The sequence below is a fragment of the Canis lupus genome, chromosome 7 (genome assembly GCF_011100685.1).
Source record: "Canis lupus familiaris isolate Mischka breed German Shepherd chromosome 7, alternate assembly UU_Cfam_GSD_1.0, whole genome shotgun sequence".
Classification (NCBI taxonomy): Eukaryota; Metazoa; Chordata; class Mammalia; order Carnivora; family Canidae; genus Canis; species Canis lupus.
In genome coordinates, this window is record NC_049228.1 from 17,851,583 (window position 1) to 17,872,533 (window position 20,951).

The following is a 20,951-nucleotide window of genomic DNA, read 5'->3' on the forward strand; positions in this document are numbered from 1 at the left end:
AGTCCCACATCGGGCTCCCTGTAAGGAGCCTGCTTCTCCCTCTGCCTATGTCTCTGCCACTCTCTGTCTCTCTCATGAATAAATAAAATCTTAAAAAAATAAATTGCACAATGTTATACTATCTCACATATTATTATAAAAAAAATTCTGATAATCTGCTTCCACTCTACTAAATCTCACTCCCCAAAGGTAACTACTGTTATGACTGGCATTTATGCTTCCAAATTTATCCACATACATTAAAATACATGCACATATATAATTTACATTTTATTTACAAACAAGTGCTCATGCCATATGCATACACTGCTCTAAAATCTGTTTACTTAAACCACAGTGGAGTTTTTCCATGCTAGAATTTTATAAATGTATTTAACTACAAAGTGATCGTTTAATAGCAGCTAATATTACTGAGTACAGTTTAAGCACTGTTCTGTACAGTTTAGTTCATTTAATTATCACATCTCTGAAACAGATTCAATTATCCCTATTTTACAGATGAGAAAATTGAGGCCCAAAGAAGTTCAGTCAGTCTAGTTACTATACAACTAGCAGATAATGAATCCAGAATTTAAGCCTGGCAATCTGACTCTAGAGCCTATTATCCTTCATGGTACCTCCTCACAGTATTCCAAAGTATGGATACACTAAAATTTATTCATTCATTCCTCTACTGAGGAACATGTAGATTGAACTCAATTTTTCACTATATAAACAATGCTATAATAAACATCTATATACATACATCTTTTGCACATATGCTTGTATTTCTATAGATTGACTCCCTAGAGATAGACCCAAGGGGTCAAAGATATGGATATTTAATTTCTGATAACTATCAGACTGAAGACACTAATTTTTTTATTATTATTCATAGAGATACGGGGGGGGGGGCAGAGACACAGGCAGGGGGAGAAGCAGGCTCCATGCAAGGAGCCCAACATGGGACTCGATCCAGGGTCCCCAAGATCACGCCCTGGGCTGCAGGTGGCGCCAAACCGCTGTGCCACCGGGGCTGCCCATGAAGACACTAATTTACATCCTTACAATCCTCTAACATAGGGGACGACCAATGATCTATATTTTGCCCATCTTCGAAACAAAAAAATGATATCTCAAGTTTTATTACTAATGAGGATAAACATTTTCGTATTAGTTATTGCTTTTTTTTTTTGAAATGTCTGTTTATGTTTTGTCCATCTTCTACTGGTTGTCTTATTGGCCAACACACTCTCTATACATTGTTATATATAGTAAACATATTTCTCCTGTCTTTTTTGTTTTTTAAAGATTTTATTTATTTATTCATGAGAGACACAGAGAGAGAGAGAGAGAGGCAGAGACACAGGCAGAGGGAGAAGCAGGCTCCATGCAGGGAGCCCGACGTGGGACTCGATCCCAGATCTCCAGGATCACGCCCTGGGCTGAAGGTGGCGCTAAACTGCTGAGCCACCCAGGCTGCCCTATTTCTCCTGTCTTTTGTTTTGGTGCTTCTTACTATAAGCTCTAGATATGTAGTTAACTCTATCACTCTCTTCCTTTAAGGTTTCTAGATTTCGAGCATGGTTAAAAAGGCTATTTTGAGCCTCTGAAAACAATGCTCATTTTTTTTATGTCTAGAGATTTACTCCATCTGGAATTTAATTTTCTTTATGATGTAAAATAAAACATAACTATGTTTGCCCCCCAAAATAGCCAATTTTCTAAATGCCACTTTTAAAACAACCCATCCTCTTCCTAATTGCTTGAAATACAGCTTCATTAGTTCAAAATTGTCCACACATTTCTATAGTCTCAATTTTGTTTTACAGACCAATTTGCCTGACAGGCCTCTTTCCTAATCCTACTGCCCTACAGACCTATTTCCTGCTCCAAACCATTATCTTAATTATTCCATCTTTGCACCATACCTTGCTACTTAGTATAGCAACTCACTCCCCCATTATTTTTCTTCAAAATTCTCTTAACTACTTTTTCAAATTTACCCCTCTGGATAACTTTAGATTTTCTTTAAAATTCCATTTAAATTTTAATTGGAAGAGCCTAATTTGGGGAGAATTGACTTTATTACCAATTGAGTCTTCCCATTCAGGAATGTACTATATGTATCACTACATTAATTCATATCTTCTTTTATAATTTGGTTTCCTTCTATAGAAGATCTCACACATTTCTTTTTTTTTTTTTTTTTTTAAGATTTTATTTATTTATCCCTGAGAGAGAGCGAGAGCAAGAGGCAGAGACACAGGCAGAAGGAGAAGCAGGCCCCATGCAAGGAGCCCAATGCGGAACCTGATCCCGGGACCCCAGAATCACACCCTGGGCCGAAGGCAGGTGCTAAATCGCTGAGCCACCCAGGGATCGCCAGGTCTCACACATTCTTAATAGTTATTTTTTTTTAAGATTTTATTCATGAGAGACACACAGAGAGAGGCAGAGACATAGGAGGAGGGAGAAGCAGGCTCCCTGAGGGGAGCCTGATATGGGGACTCAATCCCGGCACCCCAGGATTACAACCTGAGCCAAAGGTAGACACTCAACCAATAAGCCATCCAGGTACTCCTCTTAATAGTTATTAATAGGAATTTTATAGTTTGGGATATTATTTTGGGTAGAATTTTTTAAAGATTTATTTTAGAGAGACTGCAATCATGCACACGTGAATATACATATGTGTGTTAGTGAGTGCAGGGAGGGGGAGAGACAAAGGAGAAGTTGACTTCCTGCTGATTATGAAGCCCTATGCCAGGCTCGATGCAGGGCTTGATCTCAGGGCTCTGAGATCATGACCTGAGTGAAACCAAGAGTCAGATGCCTAACTGAGCAACCCAGGTGCCCCTGGAATTTTTTTTTAAAGAATGACCATGACAGAGTTATTTCTAATCTAGATGATGATGAAGCACATGCAAAAATCTTCCCTCCTGTTCATTACAAACACACAGAAATGCTGTATCAGTGTTAAATTATTTTAAATACATATCTGAGCTTAACAACAAGAAAAAATTCTCAAGTACCAAAAGTAAATTAATGGAGTACAAAAGATGAAGCTGCGGTGACCACGACATGGACATTAGAAATAAAGACAGGCTTCAGGGGAATTATGTTAATGCCCAAAGGGTATGAGAGTTGATGCTACTGGCCTTGCACACATGGCCATAAGACAGAGAAATAGGTTAAGTGAAACTAGACTGGAACCTTCTGGTTATAGGTTTTAACAGAAAAGGACAGAAACAAAAAAGATCTGCTGAACATTATACTTTCTTCACTAGGGGAGAGAGTCCCTAAAAGACTTCTCTAAAATTAATGATAGGATGATGAGAAACATCTAGAGATTAGAAACACTGTGCTTATATATTGCAACTTCAGCCAGTATTTACTAACTTCTTGTCAAGAATAATAAGATTAATACACTCACACTGTTCTCCATTCAACTTAGGATTTTTGGCAATGATGTTATTATAGGCAGTCTTCACTCCACATGGCTTCGCTGTATACAGGTTTCTACAATCTAGTTAAATAAACCCTCAGCAACATGATTCAAATTTTAGTTACCACTGTATATTGACTGCAAGTAAGGGCATAAAATACAAAACTTCAGTGCCAGTTCTTTAATCCACAAGTCACTATGTAAATAACAAATGCTCATCGTGATCAGTAATCAATCACATCACTTCTTTCAAAGTCTGTGATTTGATCACCATGTGTCTAGTTGTTAGTTCATACACAGCAAGCACGTAGTTATCTCCTTGTCAGCCAGTGATAATCACACATGACAGTGCGACAATTTACAAGAATGGATAATCAAAAAAGGAAATTAGCCAACAAGGATGAAAGTTCAGTGAAGAAATGAAAAATGAGGACACTGCAAGTGCAATTCAAACTGAACATAGCGTATAGAACAGCTGGCCGTGAAATGCTGAGAATACTGACACTCAAGAGACTGCAGAGACGCAGCTATAGGAACTGAGGGAAGGCCTAATTATCTACACAGATGAAGAAAGTGGTTGCGACATAAAGGGTGAAGATGTCACAAAGGAAACAATACCTGCAAAACAGTTCCCATTAAAGGAATTCCCAGAGGTATTTCAGGATACAGAGGGAAAAGGGTGAATTTGTTTTCAGATAATCTAAATTTTGAAAGGAGTAGGGCAAACTCACAGATGCATAGAAAAGATGTGTGCTGTTAGGTTATACAGCTGAGACGAAGGCAAGCGAGGCAAGACTATTCGATCTTCCCAGTGATATTTGCAAAGAAGTAACACTTTAATTTTCAAAGTCCCTAAAATTTAAATATTAGTTTTGCTATCTTAAAATCTCTGTACATTTATAACCATCAGAAAGGAAATTTTTAATGTTCTGACAAGATTTTCAAAGGTCTGTAACATTTGTGTTCTGGCCTGGAACCCTAATTCCCACAGTTGCTAGCATTAGAATTTTATTTAAGTAGAGTTGATACACACCATTTTTCTAGGGCTTCTCCATTTCTGATTTTTTATTTTGATTCAGCTGTTGGTTGCCTAGACTTGTCCACAGGTATGTTTTTGTTGTTGGTTTTATTTATTTATTCATTTATTTATTTTTAAAGATTTCATTCATGTATTCATGAGAGACACAGAGAGAGGCAGAGACACAGGCAGAGGGAGGAGCAGGCTCCATGCAGGGAGCCCAACGTGGGACTCAATCCTGGGTCTCCAGGATCACGCCCTAGGCCAAGGGCGGCGCTAAACCGCTGAGCCATCTGGGCTGCCCGGCTGGTTGGTTTTAAAAGTGTGTCATCATTATTGTTAATTCTCTGGTATCCCTGGGTTAGGATGTCTCTTGTCTTGCACTTGAAAAATAAAATGAATGTTTATAAAATGTTTGAGATGTATTTTCTTTTCTTCAGAAATTTGAGGATACTGTTCTACAACTTTCTTGCCTTCATTGAGTATGACTATGACAAAGTTTCTAAGACGAGTTTGATCCTTCGTACCTTGAATGACTTGCACCTCCTATATCTGTATGCTTCTATGACTATTAATTCTGGAAGATCAGGAGAAATTCTCCCAATTCCATGCCCAGCTCTATCCTACTGCCTCTCACTAAACTCAACTATCTATACTTCAAACCCACAGTACATTAACAGCACAAAAATAGAATAGAGAACAGGAACACTAAACACATGGTCAAACAGAAAAGGAAAGACAAAAATAATAATAATAATAAAGTAGGCTTAAAAATACAAAAAGCACTGAAGACTGCAACCCTTTAGATATTTAAAAAAGTTCAGTGCTCCATAATGATTCATTTCCTGAGGAAAGGATTCCAGACAACTGTTTGCACTATAATTAGAATCCACATGCAGCTACTAAATTCTGAATTGAACATATTGTGATTTTAATATTACATACAATTTTTAGCATAAAGTCCTAATAATTTTTACATGTCTTTTAACATGTTAAGTTCCTAACTTCTTTTTCCATGTTAATTCCAATAGAACTGTGATTTCCCAAAATGGATACTATTTTTTATTGCTTAAGTTTCAAAGTTAACACATCTAAACAACATGCGGAACTAAAAAAAAAGTGATATTTTTTCAACTTGCTGATGTATTTTGAAACTTTGTAAGAGATCGTTTAAATGTTAATTTGATTATAAAGAGTTCCTTACTATCTCTACCCCCACGGCTTAAATGCTTTATACTAAATTTCTACCTTGCAAAAACATACATTAATGCACAATCACCTATGTCTGAAACTAAACATGAAACTCAAATCCTAGGCTGATTTAGATAAGAAAAACACTAGTAACAATTACAAACAGAATAATTAAATAAGGGAGCTTTGAACCAGGTGTAAAAACACTTCATGCCCTATTTCAAGATTAAGGATAAAAACAAAACCACAGCCTTTTCTTTCGGTTAACCACAAAGTGAACTACAGTTGGTTTGCATAAATCCGGAGCAATGCCTACCTGGCAAATAAACAGCCACATTACACTTCAAATATCCTATCTGCTGGAGGTACAGTAATAGTTTCCCTTCACAATGTACTGCCAGAAAAAGGGATAAGTAATTCATATTGCTATGACTCAGAACCACAAAACACATTTAATAATTATCACTCAGAAGTAAAACTCAGCTGATAAAAAGAATCCTATACTAATTAAGTAGAACATGTGCCTAGCTAAAAGTACGAGCAAATGCATAAAACAAAACAGAACAGACTCCACAACAGATTTTAAATTTATGAGAGCACCGAGGTGATATAACTCTGCTCTAAAATACTCAAGTCAAAGCAGCATCAAAAATTTACTTTTTGGGATGCCTAGGTGGCTCGGTGGTTCAATGTCTGCCTTTAGCTCAGGGCATGATCCCGGCGTCCTGGGAGGGAGTCCTGCATCAGGCTCCCCTGGGAAGCCTGCTTCTCCTCTCTGTCTAGGTCTCTGTCTCTCTCTGTGCCTCTCATGAATAAATAAATCTTTAAAAAAATTATTTTTTAGTAAAATCAATTCCAAAAATGAGGCGAAGGGAAGAGACATTATTTTCCTAAAAACAATGAAGGTATCATTTATAAAGGTGAGTTACTGAAAATACCAAATCTATTTAATTTCCAAAGTTATATACATTTTAATTTTTATTATTTTTTTTTTAAGATTTTATCTATTTATACATGAGAGACACAGAGGGGCAGAGACACAGGCAGAGGGAGAAGCAGGCTTCTACACGGGAAGCCCAATGCAGGACATGATCCCAGGACCCCGGGATCATGACCTGAGCTGAAGGCAGACACTCAACCACTGAGCCACCCAGGTGCCCCAAGTTATATACATTTGTATTCCATATCCTTCTTATTAAATACTTTCCTTCTAGAGGCAGAGAAGATACTCCTTCCAAAAAAAAACCCCACTAAATGATATTTAATAAGTCATCTACCACATACTGATCATGTGTGCTAATTACTGATTGAACTATATAATTTATCAATTTTCTTCCATCCTAAATTTTCCTATTCCCTTTTGTTCACTATATTCACTTATTAAACCATTTTTCAGGTGTTTAGGATTTCATTTATCCAAACTATTAAACTATTAGACCCACTTGCTACACTGAATATTTATTGTCATTTTACATAGCATACCTTATGAAATGTTTCTCAGCATTGAGGAGAAACAAGTAATAAAATTGCAGTTGTCTTGTAAGGTTTAATCACTATGCTAGCATAAAGTTTATACTCAAAATTAAATAAGAAAAAAGTTTCCAATAAATTATTCAATTTGGTTTTGATCAATAATAAACTTATGAGACACACCTGGGTGGCTCAACGGTTGAGGGTCTGCCTTTGGCTCCGGGCGTGATCCTGGAGTCCCAGCATCGAGTCCCACATCAGGCTCCCTGCATGGAGCCTGCTTCTCCCTCTACCTATGCTCTGCCTCTGTCTCTCTGTGTTTCCCATGAATAAATAGATCTTAAATAATAATAATAATAATAAACTTGTTATATGAACTAAATACATGATAAATAATGTTATCATGAAATAAAGTCCTGCTACTAACGGATTTTTTAGGAAGAATATATTAAAAGATTTTGAGGGCAGCCTGGGGGTGGTGGCTCAGTGGTTTAGCGCTGCCTTTGGCACAGGGTGTGGTCCTGGAGACCTGGGATCAAGTCCCACGTCGGGCTCCCTACGTGGAGTCTGCTTCTCCCTCTGCCTCTGTCTCTGCCTCTCTCTATATATCTCTCATGAATAAATAAATAAAATCTTTGAATAAATAAACAAACAAAAAGTTTTGAAAAAGCATTTGACAAAATTTGATACCTCTGTAATGATGAAAACTCTCAGTAATCCAGAAATAAGAAGAAATGTACTCAACCCCAGTATAAGGCATCTATGAAAAACCAACAGCTAAAATTATACACAACAGGGACGCCCGGGTGACTCAGTGTTTGGGCACCTGCCTTCGGCCCAGGGCGTGATCCTGGAGACCCGGGATCGAGTCCCACATCGGACTCCCTGCGTGGAGCCTGCTTCTCCTCCTGCCTGTGTCTCTGCCTCTCTCTCTCTCTCTCTCTCTGAGTAAATATATAAAATCTTTAAAAAAATAAAATTATACATAACAGTGAAGGCTAACAACTTTCTACCTAAGATTAGGTAACAAGGGTAGTACCTCACAACTTCTTTTCAACATAATACTAGAAGTTGTAGCCACTGTAATGATAGTAAGAAATAAAAGGCATATAGATTACAAAGAAAGAACGAACAGTCTCTTTCTTGATGACTTGATTAACAGTGTGGAAAATCCTAAAGAATCCATAAAAAAGCTACTAACAATAACAATTGAGTTTAGAAAGGTTGTAGGATATAAAGATCAAGAGATAAAAAGTTATTGTATTTCTGTATAACATCAATGGACAACTGGACAAATTGAAACCTGGAAAACTACAACTTACAAAAACGTTAAAATATGAAATATATACAAATAAATTTAACAAAAGATGTACACCTGTATACTAAAAACTACAAAAAATTGTTGACATTAAATAAGACCAAAATAAATAGAGATTCCACATTCATGGACTGGAAGATTCAATATTATTAAATCAATCTCCCCAAATTCAGTCCTAGATTCAACATGATCCAAATCAGTAGCTCAACAAGCATTTTTATGGAAACTGAAAACATGATTCTAAGATTTACACAGAAATGCAAAGAACTGGGGCACCTGGGTGGCTCTGGCTCAGGTCATGATCTCAGGCTCCTGGGATGGAGCCCCATATCAGGCTCCCTGCTCAGTGGGGAGTCCGCTTCTCCCTCTCCCTCCGCACCTATCCCCTGCTCTATGCACTCTCTAATAAATAAAATCTTTAAAAAAGAAATGCAAAGGAACCTAGAATATCCAAAAAATTTTGAAAAAGAACAAAGCTGGAAGACTTACACTGCCTGATTTCACAACTTAATACCACACTTAAGACAATGTATTACTATATGTATAGATATATTCAGAGCAGTGGGGGAAAAATATAGTCTAGAAACAGACCCATGTATAGATGGTTAATTTTAATTCAGTGGTAAAAGGATATTCTTCTCAACAAATAAGACTGCAACAACTGGATATCCACATAGAATAAACAAATAACCTTTACCTCATTCTGTATACAAACACTAACTCAAAATGAGTGCTAGATCTAAACGAATAGGCTAAAATTATATAACACTTAGAAGAAAATATTTGTGACCTGGGCTAGGGAAATATTTTTCATACATAAAAGATAGGAATCATAAAAAAAAAAAAAAGAAAGGATAAATTGGATCTGTCACAATTTAAAACATTTGTCCTTCAAAAGACATAAAGGCAAAGCACAGGGGATCCCTGGGTGGCTCAGCGGTTTGGTGCCTGCCTTTAGGGCATGATCCTGGAGACCCGGGATCGAGTCCCACATCGGACTCTCTGCATGGAGCCTGCTTCTCCCTCTGCCTGTGACTCTGCCTCTCTCTCTCTCTCTCTCTCTCTCATAAATAAATAAATAAATAAATAAATAAATAAATAAATAAATAAATACAAACAAAGCACAGATGGGGAGAAAATATCTGTGATATGTGATTTATGTGATAAAGGACTAATATCCAAAATATAAAATTCTTATGACTCAGCAATAACAGAACAAATGACCTGATTTTAAAATAGACAAGAGATATGAGCAGGCTTCACTAAAAAAAGATACACTAAGCACAAAGAAAGATTTTCAACATCACTGGTTATTGGGAAAAGTCAAATTAAAGTCACAACAAAATACCACTACATATTCATTATAATGGCTAAAATATAAAAGAACAAAAATACCAAGTACTGGAGAAGACATAGAGTAATTGTAACTCTTAAACATTGCTGGTGGGGAATATAAAATGTTACATACACTTTAGGGAAGTTTTGCAGTTTCTTATGAAGTTAATTAAATTTATCCTTCCCATATATAACAACAATCCCATTCCTACTTGGGAAATACATGAAAATATACGTCCACATAAAAATTTGCATTCACAGCAAATTTTCACAGCAGTCTTTTTTATTAAATAGCCAAAGACCAAAAACAAGCCAAATACTTATCAACTGGTAAATGGATAAAATAATTGTGTTCTACCAAATAAACTGAATACTACTAAGAAATAAATAGGAACTACGATGTATCCAACAATATGGCTAACTTCTCAAAACCATCATGTTAAACAAAAGAATCTGAATCGGAAGACTACATATTGTATAATGCCATTTAATATGAAATCCTAGTAAGAAAACTATAGTGCTAAAAGCAGATCACTACTTGATTGGTTGCCAGGGGTCACAGGTAGTTTCAGAAAAAGAGCTGATTGTTAAGGAGCATGAGGAAGCATTTTGATGGAAATGTATGTCAGGACTATGGCAGTAGTTAAACAAATTAAACAACTGTCAAAACTCAGAATCACGCACTTAGAATTAAAAACATTTTTGCCTAGGGACGCCTGGGTGGCTCAATGGTTGAGCGGCTGCCTTCAGCCCCAGAGCATGATCCTGGAGTCCCAGGATCAAGTCCCATATCAGGCTCCCTGTATGGAGCCTGTCTCTCTCTGTATCTTTTATGAATAAATAAATAAAATATTTTTAAAAAAATTTTTGCCTATAAGCTATACCTGATTAAACAGAAAAATTTCATTCTGAGTTAAAATCCTATATAATGTATCAAAGTATGATAAAATATTACAAGAGGACACTATACAGAATTTATGTCATTTTGGCAGAGTTTTAGGATGCTCTGAAAGTACAGGCCAAGGAACACTGGTTAATGAAAGGTAGTCCCACACTCATCCACACAAGAAAAGACACATATACATTACAACTTCCCTCCTCCCAGTCATTAATACCACTTGTTAAGTACTTTATTTTACAGAATTACTGTTTCTGATGAACAATCAAAAAGAAAACATTAGGTACAGAGTTTCAAATGGGGAATACAAAAAGGTTCTGGAGATGGATGGTGATGGTTACACAACATGGTGAATATACTTAATGCCACAGAAATGTTCACTTAAAAATGGTAAAATTTATTATATATATTTTTACCACAATAAATGTTCAAAGAAAGTAATGTTATGGGGAAAAATTAATTCTAAGAAAACTTACATAAATCTAGAAATCTATAAGGAATTTGGATTTTAAAAGTTCCCTTGGTTTGAATGGTAGAGACTAATCTGCTATCTCCCTGAGCTGTGCTCTCACAAAATCAAGCTTAAAAGTGGTTATTAGGTATACCTCTACTAGGTAAAGAAACTGTGCTTACCAACTTCTTTAAAGTTTATTTGTGATGTTTAGGGCTCTACCAAAGAACAGCTTTTGCTTATAATAGTTTGAGTTGCTTACAGTAACAGGAAAAACACTGGGAGACAAATATCAGGTTAGAGAGCGCAGATCCTAACCTAAATGGTTCTGCATTTGGTGGCCTAAATACATGTCATTTTGTTATCTAAATTAATTTGCAAACTAACCTCAGCACAAACACTAAAAACATACAAACAGAAGTGCTAAAGTGGCTACGGGTCTGAGGTTAAGTAAGGCCACACAAGAACTGCCAAAACAAACATCAAATTTCACGTTATTTGAGGGAAAAAGAAAGCCATCTGTGCAATTTACTGTGGATAAACTGCAGTCTGATCAAGGCTAGAGATTTGTCAAACATAGTTGTTATAATGTTAATATTTAAGCCAATAACTGATAAAATCAGAAAATTCCTGGATAGAACAAAGGATGGCAGTGTTGTAGCGCCCACCATTTACAGAACTTGGAGAATCAAAAAAAACAAAAACAAAAACAAAAAACCTCAAAGGGTACATGCCTAGAACAGAAAAGAATGTGTTTTGAAGAAGTTCTACATAAATCCGGGGAACAAATTCTGAGCTAAAGCCTAGATGAAGTTTAGGAGGGCAATTTCAATCTCAGGCAGAGAATGAATAATGATGGTAGTAGTGATAGTAACAGTAAACTCATACAGTACTTCCTATTTGCTGGACACTAGTTCCACACACTTGAATTATATTAACTTGTTTAATCCTTATAACACCAGTGTGAGGCTGGCAAATCAATTTAGAGAGATGAGGAAACAGGCTCAGGGAGATTAGGTGACTTTCTCTTTACAACTCAGCCTGATAGGTGGCACAGCTGCCTCAGGGTGTTTTGTTCGATTTCCAGACTTCTTGCTTGCTTTTAATATTATATTGTCATCTTTGGAAAATACCATTGTTTTCCAAGGAACCAAGGAAGTCAAAAGGAATCGCTCTAAATGGGGATGCCTGGATGGCTCAGCGGTTGAGCTGTGCTTTTGGCTCAGGGTGTGATCCTGGAGTTCAGAGATCGAGTCCCCATATCGAGTCCCACATCGGGCTCCCTGCGGGGAGCCTGCTTCTCCCTCTCCCTATGTCTCTGCCTCTATCTTTGTATCTCTCATGAATAAATAAATAAAATCTTAAAAAAATAAAAAAGGAATTGCTCTAAATCTACACTAGAATGGAGAGTAATATTAAGAAGGACTAGTGAGAAATGAAAAGTTTTCAACATTTATTAAAAGCCCACCATATGCAAGGTATTTTACATTTCAGCATAGTAGGCAGCCAAAGGCAACCAACTACAACAAAAGCAGCTGATTTACAGATCTCAAAATTCACCATAAACTTGTATCCTTAATGAAGTTTGTTAAATAGTTTCTTTGAATTTAAGAGGCAAAGATATAATAAATGCAAAATAACCCCACTATTTGATTACATCTTCACAAGAATTCAACTCAGTTCTTATAAAAAATATATTTTAGGGCAGCCCGGATGGCTCAGCGGTTTAGCGCCACCTTCAGTCCAGAGCGTGATCCTGGAGACCCCGGATCGAGTCCCACATCAGGCTCCCTGCATGGAGCCTGCTTCTCCCTCTGCCTGTGTCTCCACCTCTCTCTCTCTCTCTGTGTCTCTATGAGTCTTAAAAATATATATATATTTTTTTAATTTTATTTATTTTGAGAAACAGAAACAGAGAGCACACAAGCAGGGGGAGGGGGAGAGGAAGAAGAGAGAGAGAACCTTAAGCAGGCCCCAAGCTCAACACAGAGCTTCATGAAAGGCTTGATCTCACAGCTCTGAGATCATGACCTGAGCTGAAATCAAGAGACACTTAACCAACTAAGCCACCCAGGTGCCCCTCTTTAAAAAAATTTAATAAGCATTTGTGTACAGCATGATTTCAGGCACAAGACATATAAAGGACAAATTTATTAAAAATTAAATAAGATGATCCCTGTTCTCAACAATCTTATAGACTACAATAATCCTTTGCAATTATGCCCATTTTACATAAGAAGATAATGCTTCGAAGGGTTAAATGACCTATTTAGGTAAGCTATTAAATAAACAAATTAAGAAGATAGTGCTCAGAGGGGTTAAATGATCTATTTAGGGTCCAAGCTATTAAAATAAACAAATTCAAACAGAATTTAAACCCAAACCCATCTAATTCCAAAACCTATACAACACTTTTGCTGTATGGCAATCTAATATAGTTTCTGAGTATAGTAACTGGAAAAAATTTTGAACTAACTTCAAGTAACAAATACAGAGCACCTGGTCTCTTCTTAATATTTTAGAACTGTTTCAGGTTAGTTCAGAACTTAAAAAAGGGAAGTGAGAATTCTAGACTAAATTTTGGGTTATAATCTTCACATAAACTGAGCATAGCACAAGTACAGTGCAAGCGTCACTTGCACTATAAAACAGGTGAACGTCTACCAGTGGATTGCAAATGGGTGTAAATCCATTGGGAAAATATAGGGGAGCTTTAATTCCAGGAGTTCCCAGTCTCTGAGGCTGAAATCCTTCTCCTTTCGGTCTTATAGGTAGGTTAAGTATGAAAAAAGTTTCCCAATTAGGGTCCAATAAATAGGAACCGGACTAGGAAGTCCTCTGAGAATTTTTCTCAGCACCTGCTCTGTCATAAATCCATTTACTAAGTGCATAATAGGAAAAAGTGTATTGATAGAACTCTCCACTGTTTACCAAAAAAGAGACAAGATATTAAAGATACTGTGCTTTACAAGAGAGGATCGTATTCACAGTGAAATATACTGAACTGATCCAGTTATATACCCTTTTATTCAACTTTGGAAACAAAAGTGTGTATTTACGAGATGACTAAGGCTTGAGGGTATAGAATAGATCTACTTGGCCACCTCAAAATTATTAGCCTAGATTTGCTCAATTATGCTTGGCCCAAATGGAATTAACTAAATAGAGATAAATAATTTTCAAAGAACTAGTAAGGGAATGGTCAAGGTCCTTAGAAATGAATTTAAAACTGTCTTCAATATGAATTAAAACTGTTTTCAATAAAAAAATGAATTTAAAACTGTTTTCAAAACACCCCAAACTTCATTACCATTATTTTCTAAAAACATTTAAGAACTCAATAGAGATTCATAGAAATACAAAATATAAAAAACAAAAATTATTAAATATAAAACATGTTTAAACAATACAAAAACGTGGGACACCTGGGTGGCTCAGCAGGTTAAGTGTCTGCCTACAGCTCAGGTCACGATCTCTGGATCCTGGGATGGAGTCCCACATCGTTGGGCTCCCTGCTCAGAGGGGAGTCTACTTCTCCCTCTCCCTTTACCCCTCCCTCCTGACTGGTGTTCTCTCTCATTTGCTCTGTTCTGTGTCAAATAAATAAATTTTTTAAAAATCTTAAAAAAAAACAGTGCTCCCTTCAGCAGCACATATACTAAAAATCTTTAAAAAAATACAAAATACAAAGTGTGTATGTACTTAGATGTTTATAATGATGTTAATATATGAAGATATTTGTGTAATATATAATGAAAAATGGATTCACAGAACCAGTTGAAATATACTTAAAGCAGAATCAAAGTAGGTTCTCTGACACAATTTTCCAACTATATTTTATAGGCTTTCATCATAAAAGAAAATCTGACATATTTTAAAATGTAAAAAATGTAAAAACATTTTAAAATTCATAAGAATTCTCAGAATAATTTGATTACTCTTTTCAAAAGTACATAAATTTAAACAGAAAATTTTCTTTGAACTCTAAAATTTGCCTGCCAGTTCATCTTTTCAGAAACTAAACATTTCTTTCCTGGAGTCTAAGATCATTTTATTAAGGGGCATGAGGCAGAGAGAAATCGGAGGCAGCTACAACTTCCCAGCCTTAGCATCCCCCAAGTGGCTCCCTGTACTATGGGGGGACAAAATTTCTAACTGGTAAAAAAACATGTAATAGAAATTTACCATTTTTAAGTTCAGCAGCATTAAGTATGTTTGCTGATGAGCAAGAGATCTCTCTAACGTTTTTTCCCCCCATAACTTTTTTCATGTTGCAAAACCGAAGCTGCTATTTCATTCCAAGTGAACACCAAGACATTTTAAAACAATACAGATTGTGTATCTAGAAAGCAGAATATATTCAAATCAAAGCCCACTATGAGGACATAACTTGGACAGAAACTAGGTCATATTTTGTCTCTTTGAAGGAACGGTTTTCTTCATAGAATATATAAAACAATATTGTAAACAGTTTTTTTAATTAAGAGAATAATTTCCCCGAAGGCTGGAGACAACATCTTATTCATGTACATCCATTATATCTAGCCATAAAAGCCACTCACATTGCTGATAGCATCAAAGGAAACTACTTAAATACAAAGTTTCATAATCTAATTCAATTTCTCAGCTATCCAATAAACTCCTCTAAGAATCAATTACAAGGAACTCTCTGTTTACACTTGTACTGTTTTCTCAAAAACTTCCTTTAAAAAAAAAGTGCTATTAATTCAGGTTTCAGAATCTGCAGCTGACTGTGCTTATGTAATAATCCACTCACATAAAGGGTATGTGAAGATAAGTCTTCTACTTACCATATAGTTACCATAAGCATGATCAAACATTTCCAGTACTTGATTCCTAATTTTAAAAGAGCAGAAATGGAAAAAAGTTAAGTACATTCTATTTATTGTTTTTCTAAAAAAGTTAATGCTCCTTCATAAACTTATAGCAATTTAAAAAAAAGAAAAAATTAGTTAGAAAAAGACATAAACAGAGTCAAGAAATACACAAGTGTTAGTAGACAAGCTTTCATGAATCATATAGAGCTGGGCCAAATTTTTACTCTTCCTAGCAATTTATGTAAAATTCACCTTATGCTGCCCAAGAAAACTGACAAATGATGCACACCATGCAGAGAGAAGGAAATCGTATGCTGAAAAATAATTACCTTTTAACAAAATTATTTAACATATCTGTCTTAAAAGGAAGACTATACCTGGAGACTCCCAAAAGAAGTAATAATTACTGTTATTGTTTATTGCTTACACTATATATATATATATATATATATATATTCTATAGAAGGGTGGGTATGTAAGGAAAGCTTCTACCTTTTATTTTAAATAAAATCACTAATGCCTAGTTTAATACATATCTATTGATATATATTTGCTCACACTTTCAAAAGATAAAATTTTATGATGTTATGATGTACTCTTTTCTCCTTTAAAAAAACATCAAAAGTCAAATAAATAATACTCATCTCTAAAATGAGGAAAATAACCTCAAAAAGAGATTTGTGTGTTTTGCCTATCTCTGTTTCTTAAAATACCCAAGATGACTGTTTAAAATGGAGATTTCTGATCCCCACACCAGACTTTCCAAGTCAAAATCTGTACTTTCTGGACCAACAAATTGGTCTTTCAGTTAAACACTCTCAAGTTTGGGGGTTTGAGGACTACACAAAAAACTACAAAGTTAATGTTATGGTTAGACAAAACCAAATATCTGAATAATTAGCAAGGGAAAAATAGTTCAATAGTCTTCTATTAACACTTACTATTGTTCCCAAAGTTCTGGTCACTAATAGCAAGAATTGAAGAAAGTGTTAGAGAAAATGGTTGGTATAATTTTATTTTACTTCCTGTCATACTGCAATTGTCATTTTAAAAACTGTAATCATAGATGATGAAATACCGGTAATAATAAAGCTACCAAACGGAAAAAGAACTAATTTCCAGACCCTGGCTATAAAGACCAGCAAAATCAAGTACATTCAAACTTATAAACTGAAGAAATGAAATCTTGACAAACTTTTTATGAATAATCATTTTATTTTATTTTTATGAATAATCATTTTAAAACTCAATCTTTAAAAAAAGAGATTTATCGTTATGCTAAAAACCTTAATTCTTATGTGTGTGCATATATGATAGAAAATGGACAGGTTATCTCAGAAAACTATGGAGTATCTTAAAGAATTTTTCTACATATGTATTATATTGCAGATGATAAAGATCTCTCAAATTAGCTAATGAACAATCAAAAACAATGTTTAAATTTTCTTTTAAACCATTATCAACAAATGAAATATGGAAATTATTCTTTTCCTTTCACGGATATGTAATCAATACAAGATTATTGCCAAGAAATAGAAATTCCTTTAGCTGGTAATGGCAGTGCCTAGATATGTGCGTTACAGACAACAAAAGCTTTAACTTGTTAACCCAAATTTTGTAAGCATTCAATTTTCAGGATTAAGAATAAATCACAATTGCATATGAGGACACATGACTTTCCAATCCTTACATTTTTGTATCACATGATCATCAAATTTCACAACACATACTTCAAAGTGGAGATAGTTAATATCCAGTTGAGTACTCTCTCTCCTACTTAAACATGTAAGTCCTCACAAAGTAGTATTTAAATACAGAATGGCACCTTACTCTATTAAACAGAAAAAAAAAATGTCTTTATGATGGTTTTATAGCTATTCAACAAGTGAATAAAAATGTATTGGGGGCAGCCCCAATGGCCCAGAGGTTTGGCGCCGCCTTCAGCCCGGGTTATGATCCTGGAGACCTGGAATTGAGTCCCACATCGGGCTCCCTGCATGGAGCCTGCTTCTCCCTCTGCCTGTGTCTCTGCCTCTCTCTCTCTCTCTCTCTCTCTCTGTCTCTCTGTGTCTGTCATAAATAAATAAATAAATAAAATATTTTAAAAAAATGTATTGGAACTCAGATCCATAGTTCAAAAATTGCCTTTTTGATTAAAAATAATTTTTGTAAGTCAGCTTTTTCTAAAACCACATTGCCTGTCAATGTGCTACAGAAATTGGATTGCTTTATACTTCCTTTTTTTTTTTATACTTCTTTTTTTTAATGAAAAGATAACATTAACAACTGCTGTAACATTTAAGCCACAAAAGCAAAACACAATGTATTCCAGGAAGGGTAAGTCTACATATGAACAAGTAAAAAATTCCATAAACTACAAACTGCAAGCAATTGAGTAACTGCTTACAACTTGTGATAATTCCAGTCTTTATCATCTGTTTGGTATGGGGGGCGGGGAGGGAATAGGAAAAGGGGATGAGGTATTTTAGGCATTTTATCATAAATCATTATTTGGGCTTTTTAAAAAAATGTACAGGTAAACCTAATGAATCAAAGTTCAGTTTCCTGAAAATTTCCAAAGGGGAAAGCAGTAAAACAATTGTGTGTTTGTGGTTTATAGTTCCAGACTCTTCCTCTCAAAATTTGAGCTGAAATTTCAAGACACTTTGGTTGAACTTTTCCAGTTAAAAATTAATTTTGGTCAAAAATGACGAATGACTTTTCTTCAAATAAAAATGTCTAATTAAAAAAAAAAGAAAGGGGAGTGGTAGTCACCATACTTTCTTTCCTTTACAGACTTGAAGCTTCTCTTTCGAGTTTTAAGAAGTGCAACACAGTGGAGAGAACTTCTGCTCGGCAGTCCATACAGACCTAGGTTTTGAATACTGGTACCACCATTTACTAGCTCTGAGTTTGAACAAGTTGACCTTGAGTCTCAATTTCTCCACCTGCACAATGGGGATCACTTCCATCTCATTAACAGGGAGGATTACAGAGGTAACATATGTAAAGTGTCTGGCACAGAGCAGGGCAGTCATTAAAACAGTTATCAAGGACACATTAAATTCATAAAGAAAGAAAACTGTAAGATACTTAAGAGTTTACTGATAATTTTGCTTTGGTAGCTGATTTTTTTCCATCAGGCATCTTTTATTGTTACCTTATTTGAAAAACACAATACTCTTGCAGTGATTTAAACAATAAGTAAGTACATAAAACAAAACCTGATGGTCCCATCTCACTTCCATCTTAACCCCAGGGGGTAATCATCTTTCCATGTTTTTCTAAGCTTAGACAATTTCTTTTCTGCTTTTAAAAGAACATGGGATGGCACTATACATACTATTCTACAACTCGAATTTTTTTTTTTTTGTCTTAGAAATATATCCTGGATGTCCTTCCAGTTATCTACATCCTCCCTAATGTTTGAATGTTATTCCATAATACAGATGCTCCAAAGAACAGTTCCATTCTTTCAAAACGTACATCTTTGTACATCTATCTCTACATCAATAGCGCTTTTATTTCTGTAGGATTGGTTCCCTGAGACGGGGTTAATGAATCAAAGAGTACATACAATTTAAATTTTAGGGGATACTGTAAGTGGCAGCAATTTACACTCCCACCAAGTCTCTTCTCACAGTTCAACTAGTCAGTACTCTGTTTTGTACTTACTAATCTTTTTTTTTTTTTTTAAGATTTAATTTTTCTAAGTTATTTCTACACCCAACATGCGGCTCAAAATTACAACCTGGAGACCAAGAGCCACAGGCTCTACTGAACTAGCCAGGCACCCCTGTATTTACTCATCTGATGGCAAAAAAAAAAAAAAAACAGCGATCTCATTGTTTGAATCTACATCTCTTACACTTAAGAGGTTGAGTAACTTTTCATGTTTATTGACCATTTGCATTTCCTCTTGTGCGAATTAACTCTTCACGCTCTTTGCTCATTTTCTTACTACGTCTTGGGCTTATTTTCTGGTTTGTGGGACCCCAGCGTGTATCAGGGATACGGAACTCCCGCTTCAGCGCTGTAAACATATATAACTGGTAATTTCATGACCACTTCCGAAAGCGAGAAACCTGCTTGGAGTAAGCAGGTGCGCTCCGCTGAGGCGTCTGAATAATACCTTTAACTACCGCTCTGGCAGAACCTGCGGTGCAGAGAAAGCACCGCAGAGACCCGGCAAATGTGTAAAGTTCCAATTCCAACGAACGCCCCCTTTTCCCGTAACAGGTGTAAAGCGCATTTCCTCAACTGCGGCGAGATCTCGGCGACGCCTGCCCGGCGGGGAGCTCGCCTGTGCGAGAACCCGGGCCGAGTCTCCGGCTGAAGGCGGGCGCGGGACCCCGGCACGGAGCCGCACGGGCCGGAGCCCCCCTGGCGGGCCACTGACGCGGCAGCTGCGCGGACCCGCGGCGGACGGCCCCCGGCAGCAGGCACACGTCGCCGGCGGCCCAGGGACATCCCCGCGGCCCCGGCCCCGGCCCCCCGCCCCCCCCCCCCCCCGCCAGGGTCCAATCGCCGGGGCACGGGAGCCGCCGCGCGCCCGGGTCGCGCTGACAGGCACCTCGCCCGCCGTCCGCCTCCTGAGGACACCCGCCCCCGGCCGCCCGGCCGCCCGGCACCCTTACCCAAGCTTCTGTCTCTCCTCCCTACTCATGGGCGCGGCCCCCGCCGTCCACACGGACGTGGCCGCCACCAGGCAGAGCGCGGCCGCCGCCGCCACCAGGCTCCATGGCGCTCGCTGGGGGACCGAGGACCCACAGCCCCGGCCGCCGCGGGCTTCGCTCATGGCCCCGCGGTTGCGCGCACGCGCAGCGGCTACGCCCGGCCGGGGGGACACATCGCCGGACGCCGGTGGCAAGGGGGCTGCGAGCCGTGCCGAGGGCGGGATGCGGAGCTACGCGAGCGGCAGCCGTCGCCGATCTGCTTCCCGAAACCACCGAGCCCTCGGTCCCCAGCGCCAGCGCTGCCACCGCCCTCCGCCCTCGGCGGCCCG

General features: G+C 37.2%; 1 protein-coding gene across 4 annotated transcripts in view; it reads right to left on the bottom strand.

Moving 5' to 3' along the window:
- The window catches only part of EDEM3 (ER degradation enhancing alpha-mannosidase like protein 3), a 70,001-nt gene extending 49,050 nt beyond the window's left edge, over positions 1-20,951 (bottom strand). Inside the window, exons 1-2 of one of the 4 annotated variants that reach the window (XM_038542288.1) lie at positions 20,584-20,951; positions 15,920-15,965 (exon numbers count right to left, since the gene is read on the bottom strand). In XM_038542288.1, coding sequence (XP_038398216.1) covers positions 15,920-15,965; positions 20,584-20,744 — 207 coding nt within the window. In that variant the 5' untranslated portion in view covers positions 20,745-20,951. The remainder of the gene's footprint in view (positions 1-15,919; positions 15,966-20,583) is intronic. The other 3 variants (XM_038542289.1, XM_038542290.1, XM_038542291.1) reach the window with 3 other exon arrangements.